General features: G+C 46.4%; 1 protein-coding gene across 2 annotated transcripts in view; it reads left to right on the top strand.

Moving 5' to 3' along the window:
* The window catches only part of dbe (KRR1 small subunit processome component homolog dbe), a 71,629-nt gene that overhangs the window by 39,380 nt on the left and 10,531 nt on the right, over positions 1 to 21,718 (top strand). The window contains exons 6-9 of one of the 2 annotated variants that reach the window (XM_075690896.1): positions 5,678 to 5,734; positions 6,488 to 6,658; positions 18,069 to 18,255; positions 20,474 to 20,526. In XM_075690896.1, coding sequence (XP_075547011.1) covers positions 5,678 to 5,734; positions 6,488 to 6,658; positions 18,069 to 18,255; positions 20,474 to 20,526 — 468 coding nt within the window. Of the gene's footprint in view, positions 1 to 5,677; positions 5,735 to 6,487; positions 6,659 to 18,068; positions 18,256 to 18,351; positions 18,435 to 20,473; positions 20,527 to 21,718 lie in introns of those variants that run through there. The other variant, XM_075690897.1, reaches the window with a different exon arrangement.

Raw genomic sequence — 21,718 nt, 5'->3', positions numbered from 1 at the left:
CAGTGGCCGAGGAATTGAAGCCATTCCAGGCCGAATTTTAGACTGACAATCTGATGGTTGCCTTCCTTTCTGCAGCATTGCAACAGCGAGCATCTTATGCTCGCTGTTGGGAGAGATCATTAAACAAGAAATTTTGAACACTGCTGACATGCCCTTCAAGTTGCTTTTTAAAATAGATTTGGTGAAGCCCAAGAACATCGTTTCTGTCAAAGCTTTTGATGTCAGTTTCATGGTTTATTGGTTTTGATGTTGGTGAAAACGAACTTTGAAAAGCTGCAAAGCCATCTCCACTTGCACTGCTTACTTTCAAGAAGGAATGCATTTCTTTTTTGATGGTGTACTCGCAGAAGATTATGGAAAAGTCACCTCTAAACTATAAGCTAATGATAGGAACAAGTTGCTTGGATCCGGACTGCGCCTTCTCGGTAGAGGTTGGAAAAATAGAACTTCCATGTACTGGAAGTTACAGCTTGAGTGATAGTGTGAACAAGCATCATGAAGAACTCAGAGGAGGAGGAGGAGGAGGAGGAGGAATAAACTTTATTTTAGGACAGCAGGTTTGAGACCTAGATGATGGCCTCAAGCCTTTGGCCTCTGGCGGCATCGTAGGCCTGCTGGATTGCTTTAAGTTGGTATTCCGGTGCACAGCTGAGCAACGCGGTCTCCCACTCCTCTCTGGTGTTGTGTATTTTATTCTGTGTCGGTGTCTGAGGACAAGCTCAAACCATAAGTTGTAGGTCCACCCTTTCTTGACAGAAGCTACATCTATCTGTGTAAAAGTCCGGGTAGTAGCGGTGGTAGGCCACCAGGTTCGGATATGTATCTGTTTGTAAGAGCTGCCATGCCATAGCTTGCCGTATAGGTTAGCGAGGAGTGTGCTGGGGGGAAATTGGCTTTTCCGAATTTATAGTGTTTGGTGATCTCGTTAAAGCTGGTCATCCGGTCGCTCTCCGTTCCCAATATTTGCGTGTCACCTGCTTGGCCTGTCAGTTCTTGCACCAGATTGCGTGCTATTTCTTTCCCAGGAAGGGACAAGTGTGTGGGTGCCCATATAATGTGAATGTCTCGATCTTCACGAAAGTTGGTTAAAATTCTCAGCACTTCCGGTGAAGAACTCAGAAGCAATTTTTTTTTAAACTTCTTTGAGCAGTAACTAGCCTATGTAATGTGGACCTGTACAAAGGGTTGAGGGCCAGAGACTACATTATGTTTTGACTGTTTGTCCGGATCTTACCTTGTTCTCGCAAACTTGCCCGGATGTTCTCGTTTGAGTGCCCGGATAACAGCTCTGGCTTTTGGCTCAAGGTCACTTGAAGGTCGCCGACAACAGGAGCTGAAGCATTTCACGCTTAAAAATTGCTGGCTCTTCCGTATTCGAGAGTAGAAGCATGAAATGGCAACTGGCAAAGGAGATTGACTGGAGAATATACTAGGCACAATCTTAAAATGGGTGTAGTGCATGTTCACAATGTCACACCCCACCACACCACGCCATACTGTGCACTGGTCCATGTGGACGCTGCCCAGCTAGAAGACAAAAACTGGCTGAAGGATGCAGGACAGGCAGCAAAAGATGCCAGGGAGACAGAGTGCACTGCCCAGATAGAAAGAGAATGAATTGAATTCTGTGGTTTCATGTGCAAAACCACGATTTGATTTTGCGGTACGGCGTTGTGTGGTAGTCCGGATTACTTTTAACCACCAGGGGATCTTTAACGCTTTCCCAATGCATGGGGCACAAGCGTTCTTGCAATCTGCCTGCACCAAAATGCAGTTGGCGCAGCCGGAATTTGATCCCGTGGCATCATGCTTAGCAGCGTAACACCATAACCGCAATAGGTAGAAGTGCCTGAAGGAGGCACTACGCAGCATGGTGCTATCTCTCGAGAGGACGCAAAACCCACGCCTTCGAACTTGTGCTCAGTGCCAAAAGATGACAACTGAATGTATAGTGCCCTGTATCTGGCTTTTGAATGTCACTATTGTAAATGGCAAGTAAAACTTCAGCATACTAGAAGTTACAGCTTGAGTGATATTGTGAACAAGCATTGTGAAGAACTTGGAAGCAGTATTTTTTGGGACTTGTGGGCAGTAAGTAGCCTATGATTACTACGGTCCTGTACAAAGGGTTGGGGGCCAGAGACTGAATTATCTTGTGTTTTGACTGGTTGCCCGGATGATCTCGTTTTGTTCTCGCAAACATGCCCGGATGTTTTCGTTTGAGCGCCCAGATAACGGCTCTGGCTTTTGGTTCAAGGTCGCTTGAAGATTGCCCACAACAGCAGCTAAAAGTATTTCATCCTTAAAGCAAGCACTTGTGCTGGAAATACTCACAGAGCACCAGTGGCTGAATGGCTTGGAAGCAGAGTTGGCACACCAATCCTATGTGCAAGTGTGTTCGCTGAACTCTGCAGAGCTACTTCTGAAGAACTTTGGTGGTACGGCACAGAGACCGTACGCCTTGTGGGTTGGGCTTTGCTCACGAAACCATAGGGAGTTGTTTATCTTTGTCAAGATCATCCTCACCATGTCCTGTGGCAATGCTGTCGTTGAAAGCAGCTTTTCTGTAAATAAAGAGTGCCTCGTAGAGAACCTGAAAGAAGAATCTCTGATTGCCCAGAGAATAGTGTATGATGGAGTTTCAGCAGCAGGTGGTATAGCCAGTGTTGACATAGACAGTATGGTGGAAATGGTATGTGGTGAAATCTGTGTGGAAGGAGGACCTCAAGAAAAAATATGCGGATTCCACGCACTATGGGAATCGATGTAAGCAAGGCTTTCTGTGCTGGTTGCTTTGATCGACGATTATTAGCGGTGATGTTGATGATGAAAGCTTATATTAAGCGTTTAGTCCAATACAAGAGTGGGGAGTTGATATTAAGCGTTACCTTGTGTACACCACTGCTGTTTGTCTGCGTAGTCCACCGAACACACAGGGAGACATGTTTGCTTGAAGCATTGGTGTGCACCATTATACATAATCTCTGAGAGGGTTGAGCATTATCATTGCCTCACATGACACATCTCATTGTGGCAGAAGTGTTAAACTTCAATTGAATTATGGGTCTGTACGTACCAAAACCACAATCGGATTAGGAGGTGCACGTCATAGTGGCAGACTCCGGATTAATTTTCACACCATGATGTCCTTTAATGTGCGCCTAAATAAGTGCACTAGCGTTTTTGTATTTTGCTCCCATCGAAATGTGGCCGCCAAGACCCGGATTGAATCCGCAACCTCGAGCAGTGGTCAAGCTACTGCAGCAGGCACAGAAGTGTTGATTCGGCATGCGCCTTCTGTAGTGTCGCACAGACCCTACGATGATTTAGTGGGGCTTTGCATCTGCATGCCCTGCATCATTTGTCCGCTTGACACATTTGTACGGTGCTTATTTTTCCACCGATAACCAATGGTCAAGATAACCGATGGTCATTAAGAGTTAGGGACTGGATTCCTAGGGAAGGGAAGCGTAGTAGGGGGCGGCAGAAAGTTAGGTGGGCGGTTGAGATTAAGAAGTTTGCAGGGACGATGTGGCTATAATTAGTACATGACCGGGGTTGTTGGAGAAGTATGGGAGAGGCCTTTGCCCTGCAGTGGGCGTAACTAGGCTGATGATGATGATATTTTTTCAGAAATAGCAGAAGCGCACCGTCCTGTGCCTTCAATTTACCCGCAGCCGCAGTTTCCTTGCCTTCTCGTGTCATCTTTTTCCCTCTCCCACCCTCTCCTCCTGTATGGGAACTGCGAGAGTGGCAAGGCTGTTATTGACTCGTTACGTGACTGCGTCGGTTCTACCCATTCTCCGCCTTCTCTCCCCCTTCCTCTCTAGAGTTCTATCTACGTCCTCTCTGTACTTGCACATTAGTTTAACGGTAAGTGCTGCAATTTCTGCAATGCCTTTGCGGGGAGTCGTGGATAATCACAGTTGTCAAGAGCCTAATGTGGCAACACCCAGGGAGCCCCAGAGGGCATTGTGCACATGTCACGCGACGGAAAGATCCAAACAAGTTTCTTGTGTCAACTTTCCTTTCTGCCAGGCTCTTTCCATGTATGTGCACGCTCTGAAGCACCCTGCGAATGGGCATTCAAGAACACAGCAGCAGCACAAAAGTCCAAGGAAGAGGCGAAGAAAGCTTTGCTTTAAAAGAAGCAAGGCAGGCGGTATGCATTTGAGGCTGAGCAAAGCATGAAAAAGGGTGACCACCTACATCAAGTAGCTCCAACAAAAAGAAGCAAAGGCTCATCAGTGGAGCACAGAATGAGGCTTCTCTTCTCCAGGAGGAAATTGACGCTCTACAGTGAATAAATGTGCTCATAATCTCATTTTGGTGCTGCAGTAAACTGTTTAACCTATTCTGTTTGTGGAATTCTCTTTGTGAATTGTGCCTCTGTATTGGTTCCCAAGCTTTCCTTTTTAATGTTCAGGAAACTTTATTGACGTTATCAAGGAAAACCTGGAAAATTCAGGGAATATATATATTAAGTAATTTAGTAGGCACCCCGAGTGTGTAAAGTTAATTTCGTATATATTAACAAGTATCTGATGGCTCTTTAGATAATTTACTGTGCTTCGAAGAGTGCATTTGCAGGCAGCTTAACTAGATGGTGCCACCACATTCAGTACTGGCGTGGCCGGCATGTTGTGGGGAGGCCACAGTTGGGTGAAAGCTTATATGAAATGGAATGCCTCTTTCTGTCATCTCCTTTTATTTCGAATTTGTCTGTTGAATAAGTTTTGTAATACTGTGTCAGTTTTCGTAATTCTTTTTGCATTGACCTCGGGATAATGCAAGGAACACATTGTGGTGCAGAACTGGGCAGTTATGGAAGGGTCACGGGGCCCCTTGAAACAGCCCCTAAGCAGACGACGCTTGCACCTGGCGTTTGTTGCTATGATGTAAGTGCCGGCACGCTGCCTTCGAAAATTCTCAGCGTGCTGCATTAAGCCGCAGGGACTGCCTTATCTTGGGTTGTCATGCTGAGAAGCTGCATGCCTTAAGTCATGCGTCACTTCTGATGAACGATAATGGCAGCATTAAAAAAAAATTTTTTCGGTTTTGGCAATAAAAGCAGCTATTTCTGTGAGCTGTTCGTGACTCTTTTACTCCTATTTAAAATTTCAAATTTTGCACAGAGGCTTCTTTATGTCTACATTATCCTAAAGTAGGCTTTTTATGCCCTTCGAAATTTCATTGCAGTTGGCCTTTAAGGGTGATGGTTTGGGCCAGTTGGCTTTCCATTTTAGATTGTGTGATACAGCACGAAGCAGGGACAAGGGACGCAAGAAAAAGGAAGACAAGTGCTTACTGCCAACTGAAATTTTATTGCCTGGTGCAAGGTGTTATACGTAAAACACAGAGAGAAAATGGCGTCAAAAATATATATGTAAAGAAACAAACAATACAGATGAAATGCAGCCTTTAAGCTCCTTTTTTCCACCTCAGTGCGACCTTCTAGGTAATAATCAACATTTGTGTTGTCGATCCTTTTGTGTCTGTGTTTCGTATGCCTGCCATATTTTGAACGTTGAGTCCCTGTCACCTTGCTCAGCTTCCAGTCTACCTATCAGTGCTATAATTTTGATGTGGGCTTTACCAGGGTATTGTGCCCACTGCATGATTTCCCAGTTTAGGGTCATATGCCCTCTGTGACACAGAATATACTTAACCTGTGCAGGTTCGCAAGATAGTGGAAGACACTATGAAGAACATCCACCCCGTCTACAACATCAAGGTGGGCTGATCTCTCTCACAGGCCTTGTTCAAAAGCTGATAGGTCACACGCTCGGGTCAAGTTAAACCTGTTCAACCTTAGGTTCCCATTCAGCAGCATGGTTAGTTTTGTGCGTTGCCAGGCGGCCAAAAGCTTCTGGAAGTTTGGAACTGCTGCATAAGACGAGTTAGTGGCAACATTGTAGAATGCCTGCTTGATTAGAACTGCAATGTGGGATACACCATTTTCTGTGTCTTAAAAACTAATTGTGTCATTAAATAATATTTGTGAGCTTAATCTTTGCATTTTTGTGCGTTATTGTTTGCCCTTCACATTTCATTTATCGATGAAGGTTTTTTTCTCTGCCTTACCTTTTTCATGGGCAAATTATTTTTCTAACAGGAATTGTTTCTAACAGGAATCGTTTCTAACAGGAATCGACGAAAAAATGGTGGAAATAAATGTAAATGCAGCATTGGTTCCAAAGCATTTAAGCTCCCTATTTTCCATTACTTCGTGCAGGACTGTTCATATGTTTTGTGGACATGAGCATGGCACGTGAACCAACTTATATGAACATAACGGCGTTCTCGGTGTCATGTTTGCGGAAGATATGAACAGTGTCCGATTCCACGTGCTAGACGTTATGAAGTTACTGTTGAAGACAGCCGTATCAAAATGATGCTCTTGCAAGGGCATCAAAAGGTGTCGTGACTTGTCACACGGTTTGTATGACATGACGACTTCTCTGTTGCACGGCTGTCCCAATGTCAGGCCCTGATGATCAAGCGCGAGCTGGCCAAGGACCCCAAGCTGTGCAACGAGAACTGGGAACGCTTCCTACCGCACTTCAAGGCCCAGACGCTGTCCAAGCGCAAGAAGCCCAAGAAACAGCGCATCAAGGGCGAGTACACGCCCTTCCCACCACCACAGCCAGAGAGCAAGGTGCGCCAGCCTTCCCCACTTCCCTTGGCTTGCCTCTGTGCCGTAGCTGCATTGCAGTTGCTGCTACCAAGCCTGAGGGCTGGTGCGAGCTTAGCTTGAGAACTGCAGCTTAACTCTTTCTTAACCACCGTTGCTCGTAATTTATGAGCGAAGCAGATGATTTCTGCCGTACCACTTATTAATGGACCTTGGCGGCCGACTTAAATGAAATGTCGCTTTTGGAAATTGATTATAAATGGAGTACCATCAAGTAATCTTAGCAATGCTGCAGGGCAGGTAATTGGCTTCATTTTTTTATTAAGAGCCTTTAAACAGCACCTAAACAGACCGTGTGGGCATCTTGTGATTGGTGGACACGACACAAATCCCAGACCATGGCATCTAAGACTTACATTGCACAGCAGGTGCCCTCTGCAGTAGAATCTCGATGATATAATCACGTTTGACACGAATTTCAGAATGATACGAATGTTTCAGAAGTCCCAGCCCAAGTACATCAGCTTTTAATATGGTAAATTTTGAATGTTTTAAACTGCAGGGTGTCTACCAACCGGGAAAACCGGGAATTCGCAGATATTTTGAGTAGTCTGGAAAAACTCGGGGAAAACTCAGGGAATTTCGGCTTCTGTCAGGGAAAAATTAGCTGCTGTTTTATCAAAAAGGAACCCAAAGTCACAGTAATGCTGTCCCGAGTAACAGAGAGGAATCGTAACGAATTGTCTTTGACGCCGCGTCCTCGGCTGGAGGAGTTGCCAGAGTGCAGTCAACTAGCGATTTTCCGGACGCCAGATAATTCAGACGGCTTCGCGGCACCACTACGTACCCCATAGGGTCACTGTATAAGAATGTCTGAACTTTCGGACGCAAGAACCCTTTGCTGTCCGATTTCCCGGACTTTTTGCCGTGACCGCAGGTCCGAAACGGCAATAATAAAAGCCACAACCGCCGCCATTTTGATAGCATCGCTGCCTTGAACCGGTACACTTGCACGCAGATCCGCTGGCAGCCGTAGTAGAGTGTACTAGATTCGGAGAGTGGGTCCAACGAGGGCTCCGCGCTGAGGCATTTTTTATTGAAAATCAAGAGGGCGCCACCATCGCCTTCTTCTGGAGGCCACGCCCCCGCGCGCGGCGGAGGCCACGGCGGCGGCAGTTCGAGAGCGTGCCGAACAGAAGCACGGCCGCGGTCGAGCGCAGCGTTGCAGTTGCGTTCGAGGATGACCGTGCTTGGATTAGCTGGAGTCACGCAGTCAGATGGATCGCGTTTGCAGTTTGCTTTCCTTACCTTATGTGCGTGTTTCACTGTGTCATGAGAAAACGAAATGCATAGCTGATATTCCGAAGAAATGGGGATCATGTGCAGTAATGGGATGAGTTACAGGAATCAATGAACTGTGTGACATAATTAGGTGTTAAATAGAAATTGGTAAACCTTTGTTCTCTTCCTTTCTCAAGGCGATATATTGAATGCTAACAAAATTTCCCCGATGCCCTAATAACGGCAGCAATTTGAGATTTAGGGAGCCTATATGGGTCACATTACTCTTTACGTGCAGTAAATTTTTTTTGTAGGTTAATTGTGGGTTTTGAAAATATTTACGGAATAGCCTTTTTCTTCCCTATTTTTATGCGTCATATACGCCTGAGATGTAGTTGGTTTTCCAGACCTTCTGGGTGAATAAAGCAAAACACATATTTATATATTTGCTTGGATTAGGAAGCATGTTATCAGTTGTCTATGTCTTTGAGTTCGCGCAGGTTTCCATTGACACATGCCTCTAATTTGAATGACGGAGCGTGCTCGGGTGTAGGCTGCTCGTGGAGATAATCCTGAAAATACAGCAAAAGATTGTGGGTACCGCAACAGACTGAAGCGCAGGCTTTCCACGCTGTGTAGATACTTCCTGGCTTTCAATGATATGTACATAATGCCTCAGTATGTACTTTGCATCAAAGTGCAGCTCGCGAATGGAGTCGGTGTCTTCCAAAGGGCCAATCGGTGTGGTGAAGAATGAGCTCCTGCATGCGTTGCCGTTCTTCATCTTTAGGGACTCTGAAGAGCGAGAGCTTGGCCTGACCTTTCAATCTACTGTATACGGTTATGCAACCCACTACACAACAGTTGTTCTTTCGCCGAAGTGTGCTCATCCTCTCATTCTTCGAACACTGTGTCAAGTCGCCGAGTTACGAGACAAACCATAACACATTTGCGAGGGCCATCTGCGCGCGTAGATATCATGCAGACGGCATTGTTTGACAAAAGCGAGGAACCTCAATTCATGGCAAAGCAGTAATTTTATTGTATTCTATTTTTACATACGTGGTACAAAAATCAATTACAAAATGACGAAATAAACACAAGCACGATGGCATGTTCAGGAGACGGCGGTGCGTCGAGCAGACGACAGCTGGGCGCCGCCGTAACCACCGTCGGTAGGCGTGGTTCCGCCAGGCCGTCGAGGCACCGGATTGGCCGGAACGTCAGAAGAAGGCGACTGCAGCGCCGCCGCAAATTTCAATGTTTTTTGCTTCAACCTCGCCGCTTGTCGGGGCCTCCACTGGACCCACTCCCCCATTCTAGTACACTCTAGCCGTAGCCACCACCGCAGCAGTGCTAGGCCTAGCTGCTTCGACGTTCGGTATTAAGCTTCTTGCCCCTTCTGTACCATGTTTTTCATTGAAAGAATTCGTCGCTGTTAGCAATGGCACCGACACCGCTTTTGTGGTCATCGCGATTGGCTTCAAAGTTCGGAAAGCACGGCGCGTTGCGTAATGCCGGTTCCCGAAAGTCAACTTCACCTCATTACAGTAATGTTGCGCTGTGAAGCATAACAAGTGTAGGAAGGGGCAACTGTCATGGGACACAGTATGTATGCCTTAATTATACACGCGTGCACCCGCCATCTTCTGTCACAGTACGAGCACCGATATGCCTAATTAGTGTACTGGCAGGCCTTCAGAGCCTTTTCGGGCGTGCCTGTGGCGATTTGAGCCCTTAATGGCTGTAAATAACATGCATTCATTTTTTCGGACGTTTTCGCGGCCCCTATGGAGTCCGGAAAATCGGACGCCGACTGCACAACTGTCTAAGAGGATGCTTCAAATAGTCCGCGTGGCGAACGCGCAGCCGAAGAAGGACAAGAAGACAAAGGACCTACGCATTGAGAAATGAACCGGAAAGGAAGCATGCTGCCACTTTTTTGAAGGAGCTTGCACTCTAAAAGCAAAGTGTTGGCTGACACCGAGATGCAGGTGTCCCTCATCCAAGTAAAAAAACTCTTTCAAACGGTGAAACGCAACACTGAGGCATTGTGCGTGGGCTGAGAGTATGTCAGGACTGTTGAGGTTGATTTACTAGCTGTTGCGAGAGAAGCTCACTTGTGATAAAGTTCAGGCCTCATACCGATTAGCTTGCTATCAGTTGATAGAAATAGTTCATATTCGAAAATATTCTGTGTGCATCTTTTTGATTTGTATTTGAGAATGTTCAACTCAGTTTGCAATGGGTTTTACTATTTCTTTTGAATATATTTTATTCGCTGTGCATTTTACTAGCCCCTCCCTTCTGTTTTCTTTTTGAATAAAATAAACACTACCCCTTGCTATTCAAATTGGATTAAGTTGTTTTTTTATTTTCTAACATGCTTGAGAGTGATACCTTTGGGCGACATGATGTAGGGAGCCCGTCTTGACATAAAACAAAGTTCTGTGTCACTCAGGGAATATTGGAAAGGCACTCAGGGAAAACCTGGAAAACTCAGGGAATTTGGGAGTGTCAACTTGGTAGACACCCTGAAACTGCCTTTCGTGCCCTGGTGAATGATACGAACAACCAAGCTGCCACACTGTCACCGGCAGAGCTGACTAGAAGGCCCCAGCACAGTGGTAGAGCAGCCGCACTGATGCATTGGTTGCATATCTGCTCAACCTATGTTGCTCCACTGTGACTCCATCCTTGCGTGTAAGAAAAAAACAATGCTTTTGCTTTGTGCAGTATCATGTGTGAAGAAGAAGATGCGCCTCGCGGCGCAGCCACATCGCCAACGCGCGGCGAAGCGGCACTTCTTGAGGTTGAATTGGAGGCCAGCGTTCGTTAGACAGGTCAAAACAAGTCTGAGGCGGAGCAGGTGAGTCGGAAAATCAGGCGAGAAAACCATGACATCGTCGAGGTAACACAGACATATGGACCACTTGAGGCCACGCAGCGTGTTGTCCATGAGTCGTTCAAAGGTGGCAGGGGCGTTACAAAGCCTGAACGGCATTACGTTAAATTCATATGTCAGGCGTAATGAATGCGGTTTTCTGGCAATCGGCTGCAGCCATTGGTATCTGCCAGTACCCTGAACGCAAGTCAAGGGACGAGAAGAATTCTGCTCCCTGAAGACTGTCGAAGGCGTCGTCGATGTGCGGCAAAGGATAGACGTCTTTCCGCGTTACCTTATTTAGCCGACGGTAGTCGACGCAAAAGCGAATAGACCCGTCCTTCTTGTGAACGAGAATGACAGGCGATGCCCAGGGACTGTGCGAAGGTTGAATAACGTCACGGCGCAGCATATCCTCGACTTGGGTGGTAATGACACGATGCTCTTCGGCAGAGACGTGGTACGGTCGTTGACGTAACGGCTGATGTAAACTGGTGTCAGTGTAGTGCTGCACTTCCGACGTGCGGCCCAAGTGAGGTTGTGAAACGTTAAATAAACTTCTAAAGTGGTGCAGGAGATCAAGAAGGTCGGCGCGTTCGGCAGGTGTGAAGGTATCGGCGATGGCACTCGAGAATGCATCCCTTGACGTCTCCTCAAGCGCTGAAATCGAAGATGACTGGCCGGAGTCGACATCAAAAGAGTCTCCGGCGACGTCAACCAAAGACGAAGAGTCGAGGAGTTCCACGAAGCCAAGGCATTCACCAACAAGCAATGTAATAAGCGCACAGAGGGGATTGCAAAAGTATATATTGCTGCAGCCGCCGGCCATGTCAAGTGTTGCGAAGGGTAGTGGGAGAGATTTACGGCTCATGAAGACGTCGGACGGTGTGAAGAGGACCGTTGCATCAGTGATGGCATCGCAGGAGACGGGTACGAGAGCGAAGGAGCCAGGTGGAATATCTGTGTCCTCGTGCACGGTAAGTTTAGAAGGGCGGTCACAATCTTCGTGCAAGGGTGCATCACAAGGGAAAAATTCAACTTGGGCGCGTGTGCAGTCGATCACGGCTTTATGACGGGATAAGAAGTCCCATCCGAGGATGACGTCATGCGAGCAGGTGGGAAGAACAATACACTCGACTATGTAAACAATGCCGTGAATAAGCACACGTACAGTACAGGCTGTTTGCGGAGTGACATGCTGCGCGCTTGCCGTACGAAGCGACAGTCCAGAAAGCGGCATGGTCACCTTGCGCAGTGAATGGCACAGTTTGGCAGCTATCACAGAAACGGCTGCGCCGGTATCCACAAGAGCGAATGCAGGAACACCTTCTACACAAATTTCGACCACGTTAGCAGGACAGGCGTGAGGACTTAGGCAGTTCGGATGGGGCGCCGTTCTTGCCTCGTGAACTGCGACGTTCAGTCTTCCTGGTCAGGTGGTGCGGGTCATTGGGGAGAGCAAGCGTCGGCGAGGGGATGGCGAGCGATGCGAAGGAAATTCTGGAAGGTCAGCACGAGCATACGGTTGGGGGGAAGGAGTGGCGTATTGGCGAAAGGGCTGGCTGCCGTACTGGAAGGGCCGAGAGGCGTCGCCGAACGCTTGAGGCTGACGGCGGCAATATCGGGCGACGTGTCCGGGAGTGCAGCAAGAATAACAGATAGGACGATTGTCAGGCGTCCTCCAAGGATTAGCTCTCGGTGCGGTCCAAGATGCAGCATGGGCTTCCGGTGGCACCGGTTGGGAATGGGCCGCGAAAGACGCAGGTGGAGGCCTGCGTACTGCGTGCGCATACGTAAGAGGCGCGGCCACAGGCAGGACTGGCTGCACATAGGTGAGAGGCGTGGCGACAGGCTGCACTGCCAGCGCAGAGTTGAGATTCGTGGCTACAGGCGACTGATGGTGTGCGGAAGGGACAACTTGAGTGACCTCTTCGGAAATGAGAGTGAGGAGCGTGTTTGGAAGATGGGAGGTGGGCTCCTGAGTGAAGGGGACTAAAGAAAGTTGGCAGGCAACTTCCTCACACATGAAGTCCTTGACCCGTTGAAATAATGAGCATGGGTCGTACATGCTGTCAAGGCTTGCCACCAAGTCGTCGCTTCCCAGGGCACGCCGGGTCGAAGCACGTTGCTTCCTTAACTCATCATAACTTTGGCATAGGCTGAAGACTTCGGACACAGTGTGCGGATTCCTGGCTAGGAGCATCTGGAAAGCGCCGTCATCGATGCCCTTCAGTATATGGTGAATTCGCTCAGCTTCGGGCATTGCGGCGTTGACTCGTTTACACAGGTCCACGACGTCTTCAATGTAGCTCGTGAACGTTTCTGCCGTCTGCTGTGCTCGGGCGCGCAAGCGTTGTTCAGCGCGCAGCTTGCGAACAGTGGGTCGGCCGAACACTTCCGTACAGGTTGTCTTGAAGATTGACCACGTGGGTAGGTCACTTTCGTGGTTGTGAAACCAGAGTTGGACAACACCAGCCAGATAAAAGATGACGTGGGTTAACTTCGCTGGATCATCCCACTTGTGCGCGCTCACCCGTTCATATGACGCCAACCAGTCTTCTACGTCTTCGTCTCGTCTGCGCCACTGAAGATCTTAGGGTCCCGTTGTCGTGGAACGCCGGTGCAAGTGACGGGCTGTGGTGGTGTAGGCGCCGTTTGGGATGAGCTGTCGGTCATGGCGGGCGGTAGCGTTCTTGATCGCAGCTCCAGGGTTTCAAGCGACGGGGTTTGAGTCCCGGCACCTCCACCAATTGAGAAGAGGTTTATTGGCGGCTCCTAATGCAAAAGTGCAGCGACCGCGAACGGCGAGACAGCCCGAAGCACTGTCCAAAAAGGCGACAGTAATCAACAGCACGAGCGGAGCCGAGCCACGTGTTGGCGATGCGGCTGTGCCACGAGGCGCGTGCAATTTGGTGGATGTTTTCAAACATCTTGTGAACCAGGAGCCGGCAATCACATACGACTGAGTTTTGCCGCACCAGCGAGATTGACGGCATTCACATTCGTGGGTAGTCTTATTATGTGCCTTCCGTCGTCTTCGATGCCCGATGAATATTCACAATTTTTCTACCTTTGCACTTCTCAGACTGCACAATACAAAGTAGCTTCACTGCCGCGAAGAAAAACAAGCAGATTCCCTAAACAAGCAACCAATAGGAGTGCTCCCTGCACGCCACATGACTGCAGTAAGGAATTACGATGCTAATTCTTCCTTTTCCCTCTCGCTTTCATTGCCCTTAATTCTGCATGGAGAAATACAGCGCTGTGACTATCAGAATCTCCAACCTTGTGTTAAAGGCGATACCAAGATGAGCGGCGCTACATCAGTGGGAAGCCAGAGTTGCATGACTGGCGGTGCGATAGAACCTTCCAAAGCCCCATTTTCTTCCCAGACTAAACACTAAAAGAAATCCAGTTTTCTCATATGCTGCTGTGTATTTTCCCATATTTCACCATGAAATTGTGGGGGAAAAAAAGAAAATTTTGAACAAGTCAACCATTTCATTGCAGCATCTCCCCTTACTTTTCCGATATTTTATGGTTTTGGGTTATACAAATTTTGAATGATACAAACATTTTCGCCTTTCCAAGAGATTTTTACTGTTGACATTCTACTGTAATCTCCCAGGCCATGCTTAGTAGCTGCCGTGGTTCTCAACATTCTGCGCCCTGCTTCATTGGTGGCACGAAATAACAGTAGCGTTTTTCGTAGCTTAAGCATCAGACATGTCCGTTTTTGCTAGCGTTTCACGATGCATACACTTGTATTGCAAACTCAAGGTTTTGCTATTAGGATGGTCCACAACCACACTGTCCAAGGCAAGGCTGTTTATGTGGTGCAAAATTTTGTCGCAGTTTGCTTAATGTCATAAAATTTGCAGTAAACACTTCTATTAGAAACTTCTTGTATTTTCTGCAAGATCAAGCAGAGTTCCTTGCCTGGTGGACCCAAGCACTACTGCACTTGGTGTGCATTGCCCCATACATCATCTGCTAGCCCATAGTGCATCTGTATTAGAGACTTTTAGTTTGGCCGGAAATTTCTTACTGTTCGCAAATTACTGAGTTGCCGGAGGCGTAAACGTGAGCGGCCAGGTTTGTGGTGCCATGACACAGAGCTCGGCAACACAAACACAGAGCTAATATATTGCAGTAACCAAGTGTATTCTACTCGGCTACTAGTGTAAATTTTCTGCAAGGCCGTAAAGGTAAATATATTGCCTTTTTAAGTGTTTTTTTATTCCTACAAGAGCTCTCATGTAACTCAAAAATGTGTCTGTAAGGCATTGTGTTTAGATGAAGCATTACAAGATGTTGCCACCAAAGTTCTTGCTGCTGTACATATCTCTTGTAAACTTAGTATAATAAGTTTGTGAACAAGCTAAAGCATATTGTAGTATAAAGGCTTGTATGGTGTGCATATCTTTTGAAGACTTTGGTTTTGATATTTCTGTGGAAGTCATTCCGGCTTCTCTGGCCTTTTCGACAATGCGCAGAAGTGTGAGGCCTTGCAGTGTTGTTTTGCACCATAATGAGATCAGTCACTGTCCATGTTTAGTGCGACCTGCATGATCCTCATGCTCTCTGCTCGCCACAGACATTTCAATCTTTTTTTTTTTTTTTGTGCCTAGCACATCTTAGAAAACATTTGATGCCATTAGTATAAAGACAAATGGGTCACTGCAGGACATGGACGCAATGCTTTAGTGACACTTTGTCTTAGTATGTTAGTTATTACTGAACATTTGGCATTCCATAAAGCTTTAATCAGACTTATGGCAAGATGCTATGCATCCATGTTGCCAATTGTGTAACCTGTGCACTTTAAACCTACAAAGCCGTCACACTATTTTACATTGAGCAAAATCAAAAGAACTTGTTCGTCTTTATTTCTAGCCAGAGCACATTCGTACCAAAAACAATGAAAATGTTGAGGAGGGTTAGTATAGTAATTAGTAAACTGTTTGTTGAACTATCCACAACTGAGCACTCACTCCAGCATATGAAAATATTGCGGCAGAACCCATATCGCGATGACTGTTGACAATCATGTGTTTAGCGTTGAATCAATATAGTGACACAGCGTATTGCCACTGTTTGAACGAGTTATGTGTGAGGAGTGTACTTCCCTTTCGTGCTTCCCTGAGAACACTCGGAGCCATCTAGCGCCGCTGCTGCGAAGCCTGCGCATGGCCTTCAAAATGCATGGAGCGTCAGTGCATACAAATGCTGAGAAATGCTTCATGCGGCAACTGGGCTCCCCTCTGTCCCTTTTATCTGGACACGCTGCGCCAGCTAGTGGCTGGCACCGCCTAGAAGTGTGCGCGCTGCCTCTGAGACGAGAAGCGTGGCACGCTGGTGCCTGCGAGCGCTGAGAATTGTTCCCTCGCTTGCCGCATACTCAGTGGCACATACTGAGTCATCCAAGTTGGCGAGAGGTTCTTTGAAGTGAAGAGAGGTGCATACCTATTGAATTCATTGCACAGCTTGCTAAAGCGTTGGTGTTAAAGGCATGCATTGGCAAGCGGCACATGCCCGGTGCACGTGTGGTACGGCCTGCTAATGCGTCGGGTTGCTGTTCTTGGGGAACCCTTGTCATCTGGGTTCAATTCCGCTCAGCATCAGAACTATTTAAGGGATCTTGCTATTGTAGAGTGCCACATTTCCAGTGACACATACCTAGTTACTCAAGTTAGCGTCAAAGACATTCATTGAACAGCGGCACACGCCTACTGGCGCGTGCCCGGTGACCCAAGTTGATATCGAAGAGGTTCGTCGAAGACCAGCACAGACTGAGAGGCACATGTGCAGTACTACAAGTCGGCATAAAAGATTATCTCCACCGTTATCACCAGCTCTCTCACTTATGTCAGCATGAGAGAGCTTTGTTGATGTCACGACTGATTCGAAATCATCATGTTGAATCAATAACACCAGTTAGAACACGTACTAACACCTACAAGTTTTCATTTTTTCTATGAACGATTGTTGACTAGAACGCTTTGCCGCTATGTACGCTTCAGAACAGTGACTCATTCGACGCATTAATGTCATAATGTGACATGCTTTTCTTTTGTTTTCTTCTTGCTTTTTTTTATTTATTTCTTGACTTGAACCCAAGGACTGTTTCTTCTAAAGTTGCAATGTTTATAATTGTTTTCACAGCCATAAGTTGCTCATTGATGTCATGTTCATATTATTTTTTTCCCTCTCTTCAAGATCTGTGATGATTTCTGTTTGATGTTTTTACTAGTGCTTGTATAAACCTTTTTATACCCCTCCTGCATGGGCCCCAGCTTGGGCCTGCAGTATCTTGTAAATAAAATAAATAAATAAATAAGAGAGGCATGTGTGTACACATTGGCACATACTCTGTAGCCCAAGTTGATCCGATGGTTGATTTCAAATCCTGTTGCCTCAGCACGGTAGCCTGATACGTTAACAATGACTGACTACCCAGTGACCCGGCTAGACGTGGAAAAAGATGCAGATATAGACACATAGATAGGTAGCCCGTGGAAAGTGTGTGAAATACCCAAAGGTGCTAACACATTAAAATGTTACCATGGGTACTGTATTATGTTTTCCATGCATCAGAACTTTTAGGTATCAAACTCAGTATATGCATTGGGCTTCAAAAAGGTACTGTAATATATCCTTGTACAGTTGAAGTTCATATGTCACATAGGTCAGGTAATACTGTCTTCACATATGTTATCACTCTTACCATGCTGGTTGCTTCGAGGTGTAAGGGGTTGCTGCACAGCATAGGGAAATGTAGACACAAGGTGAAGAAAGGAGAGGGTGAGCGCTGACTTAATACTGAAATTTATTATGCACAAGAGTGAAAAAGGAAGAGTAACTAAATTCATGTGCGTGCCCATGTGCTTGTCTCTTCTTTTCTTTACCTCATGTCTGTCTTTTTTCATGCTCTGTAGCTGACACATGGTTGTACAAACTCAGCCAAGCTTCCACTCTTCCAGTTATTATTACTAGTTCAGTGCAGTTGGGAAGTTTAAATACCAATAACTCTACCGAGATCGCATTCAGCAACTTGTGCACTGTGTATGTTTCCATGCGTGTTACGAACTGCCTGTCTGCTCCAATGCGGCGACACTGCTGCCACCAGTCGGTTGATCTCGTGGTGAATCTTACTTTTTGGGGAACAAAGTTTAGTTCTTGTAAGCAGCATCAAACTTGTTTCTCCCACCCAGTTTAGAAGCACTTGCTTTGTTGCCAAGCCCCGTGGTCTTTTCTTGCATTGGACAGATGGACAAGGAACTTGCCTCGGGCGAGTACTTCCTCAAGGAGCATGAGCGCAAGACCAAGAAAAAGCAGGAGAAGGAGCAGGCCAAGGCCGAGGCCGAGGCCCAGCGCCAGGAACGCCGCAGCAAGTCCTTCCAGCCGCCTCCGGAACCCAAATATGTGCCCAAGAAGCAACCAGCAGCCAAGAAAGGTGAGCGCAGCTGTCCTGAATTGTGTTGGCTGAGTATGGATAAGGGTTTGCTGTTTCTGATGACTGCGCAGAGTCCTAACTTGGGCTCTTTTGTAGCAACTGCTGACTTGCAGATGCATTTAGAAATCTGCAATGTTGAAAGGCCCTCATGCTTGAAGATGTGAGTAACGCTCAATGCTACAGCTGCTGCTTCTGTTAGCTTCCCATGTACGAATGGCATTATTAATTTTTATGGACTACAGTAAAATCTCGGTAATGCAATTACGCCTGATACAAATTTTTCAAAATTCTTGGCCCAAGTTCATTAGCTTACAACGTGCTAGCTTTCCTATGTTATTAACTTCTTTTTTGTGTCATGTCGATTGGCGTGAACAATTGAGCTGCTGCACCATCCCTGGCGGAGCTGGCGAGGAAGTCCTGGTGTGATCAACGAAGTGGCCGTGCGTATGCACGGGTCGCATTTCTGTTGCCAGGATGACCTACGTCACTCCTGCTCCATAATAAATAAACAAAAAAAAATTGTTTTGTGCAGTATTATGCAACTTTTCGGTCGTTTTCAAACACCTTGCAACTTTATCAAAAGCTGGCAATCACATGTGACGCAGTCATGCCGCATCAACAAGACCAGTATTATTGGCATCCATGGGTATCCATGGGTAGCTTTGTCTCTGTATTCTACGTCTTTCATCATACCCCGGGTTAGATGGCAATTCAAAACTTTACTACATTTGCACCCTTCAGACTGCATGATACAAAGTACTAGCTTTGCTGCCGTAAAATAAACAGATTTCCTTATCTTGAGCAAATCATGCCCTTATCACCATCAGCCAGCAGCTCAAAGTAATGAAGGAAACTCTGGATAGCTTGGCAGATCTTGAAATCTTGGCCTTGAAACATGCGAAATGCACAGCTCGTTGCTGCCAAAATGTGCATGGAGCAAGTGTAATTTAAATTCACAGCAAGGTAATTTAAGTTCATGTCAGCGAATTGAAGTGCTCCCTGTATGCCACATGACTGCTGCAATGAATTGCGACACTAAGTGTCCGTTCTCACGCTCTGTTTTCTTGCTTTTATTTCTGCATGGAGAAATGCAGTGCTGCAGCTATGTGAACCTCCAATTTTTTGTACTTTCGGTGATAGCAAGATGGCGGCACTGCGTCAGCGGAAAGCCGTGCTCACACGATCAGCAGTGTGATAGCACTTTCCGAAGCCTGATTTTCTTCCCAATTTCTATGACAGCACACTAAAGAAATGCAATTTTCTGGAATTGTGCTGCACATTTCAGAATATTTCGCCATGAAATAAAGGAAGGCCTTAGGATTGCAGAAAAAATAAAATTAGGGAATTTTAAGCAAGTCGACCATTTCACTGCAGCATCCCCCTTAATTTCCTAATTTTTTAACATTCTTGGGTGACACGAAATTTTGGGCCATCCCAATAGATTCATATAACCGAGATTTCACTGCATGTGTAATAAATATAAAACACACTGGTCAAAAAAGAAACACGGCCTATACAGTAGAATATGTGCCCAGAACTAAATGGTCAATGTGCAACAAGTACTCATGACTTGCACCATGTCATCCACATTACCTGCAAAGCTTTAGCATAATGCCTGCTGGGTGAATGTCACTGTGCAGTCATAAGGATCTTTATAAAGAGAATTTTAAGCTGAAAGTGTATGCGCTACAAACATTCACATAATCTATTTCTTCATGTTGAGTTGCGAGTTGTTTCTAGAAAAACATTGAAAGTGGCAATTCCTCTATTCACGAGCGTGACTATGTTGTGAGACTATATTTCATGTTACTATTATGCAAATATAACAAAGACTCAGGAGTGCAGTAGGAACCTATCATTCTCCACCGGTACTTAAAATGAAAACCATTAGTTTTTGGTAAAGTAGCTTTGTCTGGCGATTCTTCTTATTTTGCTTGAAACTGGAATGAGCGGTGTACTATGCACACTTCTTGCATCTCTGCTATCTGCCTGTTGTCTATCAGCCTCTTGGGAGACCTTTGATTTCCCTGGACCATTTCTCACAGCGTGTTTGGAAATTTGCAGTTGTGTCCTAGATTTCTCTCGTAAATCTCCGACATACTCTTGCTGCATTGCCAGTGTCAACAAGCTGTTGTTGTGAAGTTCACTGTTGCAATGCATGACTGTGACTTGGCCAAGTGAGATGATTGTGTGCTATGTTTCAATGTTTCTGATGCAGCAACTCCTGTGGACATTGAGGCTTTAAAGAAGAAAGTGAAGGCGTCATCAAAGGTACCGCTGTCTCTGCGATAAATCACTATATCATGATATATCACGATAAATTTTGGTCAAAGAAAGATTGTCAGGTTTATTGCATTTCTGGGTTCTTTCACTACTTTAAGCTCACGATTGCAGGACGACATTCACATTGGTGTACCAGCAAATCAGTAGTTTGTGTTCATTGGTGAGTTAGCATTAAACACCATGGTCCCAGCGGGATTGACGATTTTCAACGTGCCTGCTGTACAATGACTGCTGCTGAGCTGGGCTTGACACATATCTGTTACATGCACAGCTGCCACCATCACTGTCATCATCATCCTTTACACCCATGTATAGCTCAGCATTGCTTGACATGTGAAGTGGGAAAAAGAAAGGTCAGAAAAAAATTCTAGCACATGTCTATCACCACTAGAAAGTTTGCTTTGCTGTCTTTCTATTGTGCCAAAAATCTAATCCATAGGTGTGAGCGAAGAGAAGTTTGTAGAAGCATATTTATACCAACAAGTTGGCGCAGTATGCTTGAACATTGTTATCCAGTGGAATCTCGATGATACGAATCTCACGGGGCCACGGAAAATATTCGTATTTGCCGAAATTCGTATCATCGAAACAATTAAAACTAGCTAAATTAAAGTCAGAGGTGAACTCACTCAGGCACACGTACGTAAAAAGCATTTATTTCTTGAAGAAAAAGTCTCTAATGTCCTTCTGCTTCTTTCTATTTGACAGGTCATTTAGCAGATTTTGTTCAAATTCATAAAAACGCGTGCACGTGCCGTCGCTGATTTCATCCACGGCCATAGCACGCCTCAGAACTTCGAGCGCATGCAGCATTTCAGCCACCGGTGGTGGTCCTTCGCCGTCGCCCACGTCTAACACAAAGAATGCGACCCGAAGCACAGCAGCCACTCCGTCCGATGGCACCCGGAAAAGGAGGAAAAGCACAAAAGCAACAAAAGTGCCACCGCTTCAAGCTCTTCGCACCCAGTCGCGGCCTCCGCGCTGTCCGGCGCCGCGTCCGCGCCTCCGCACCAAAAGAGAGAGGGAGAAATCTTGTAACTGCGTGCTATTCTCTCACTGCCGTCGGTGGGCTCATGCTCGTGGTCGCGTCTGTCCATGCGCTGGAATCCTGCCAACTTTGGCCTCTCCTCCACGCAACGACGCAACCTCCTCCTCCCCTTAGCAACCGGCACGCCGATCG

The sequence above is a fragment of the Dermacentor variabilis genome, chromosome 4 (assembly GCF_050947875.1).
Source record: "Dermacentor variabilis isolate Ectoservices chromosome 4, ASM5094787v1, whole genome shotgun sequence".
Lineage (NCBI taxonomy): Eukaryota > Metazoa > Arthropoda > Arachnida > Ixodida > Ixodidae > Dermacentor > Dermacentor variabilis.
The sequence above is the reverse complement of the archived record's forward strand: the minus strand, read 5'-3'. Positions and strand labels throughout refer to the sequence as shown.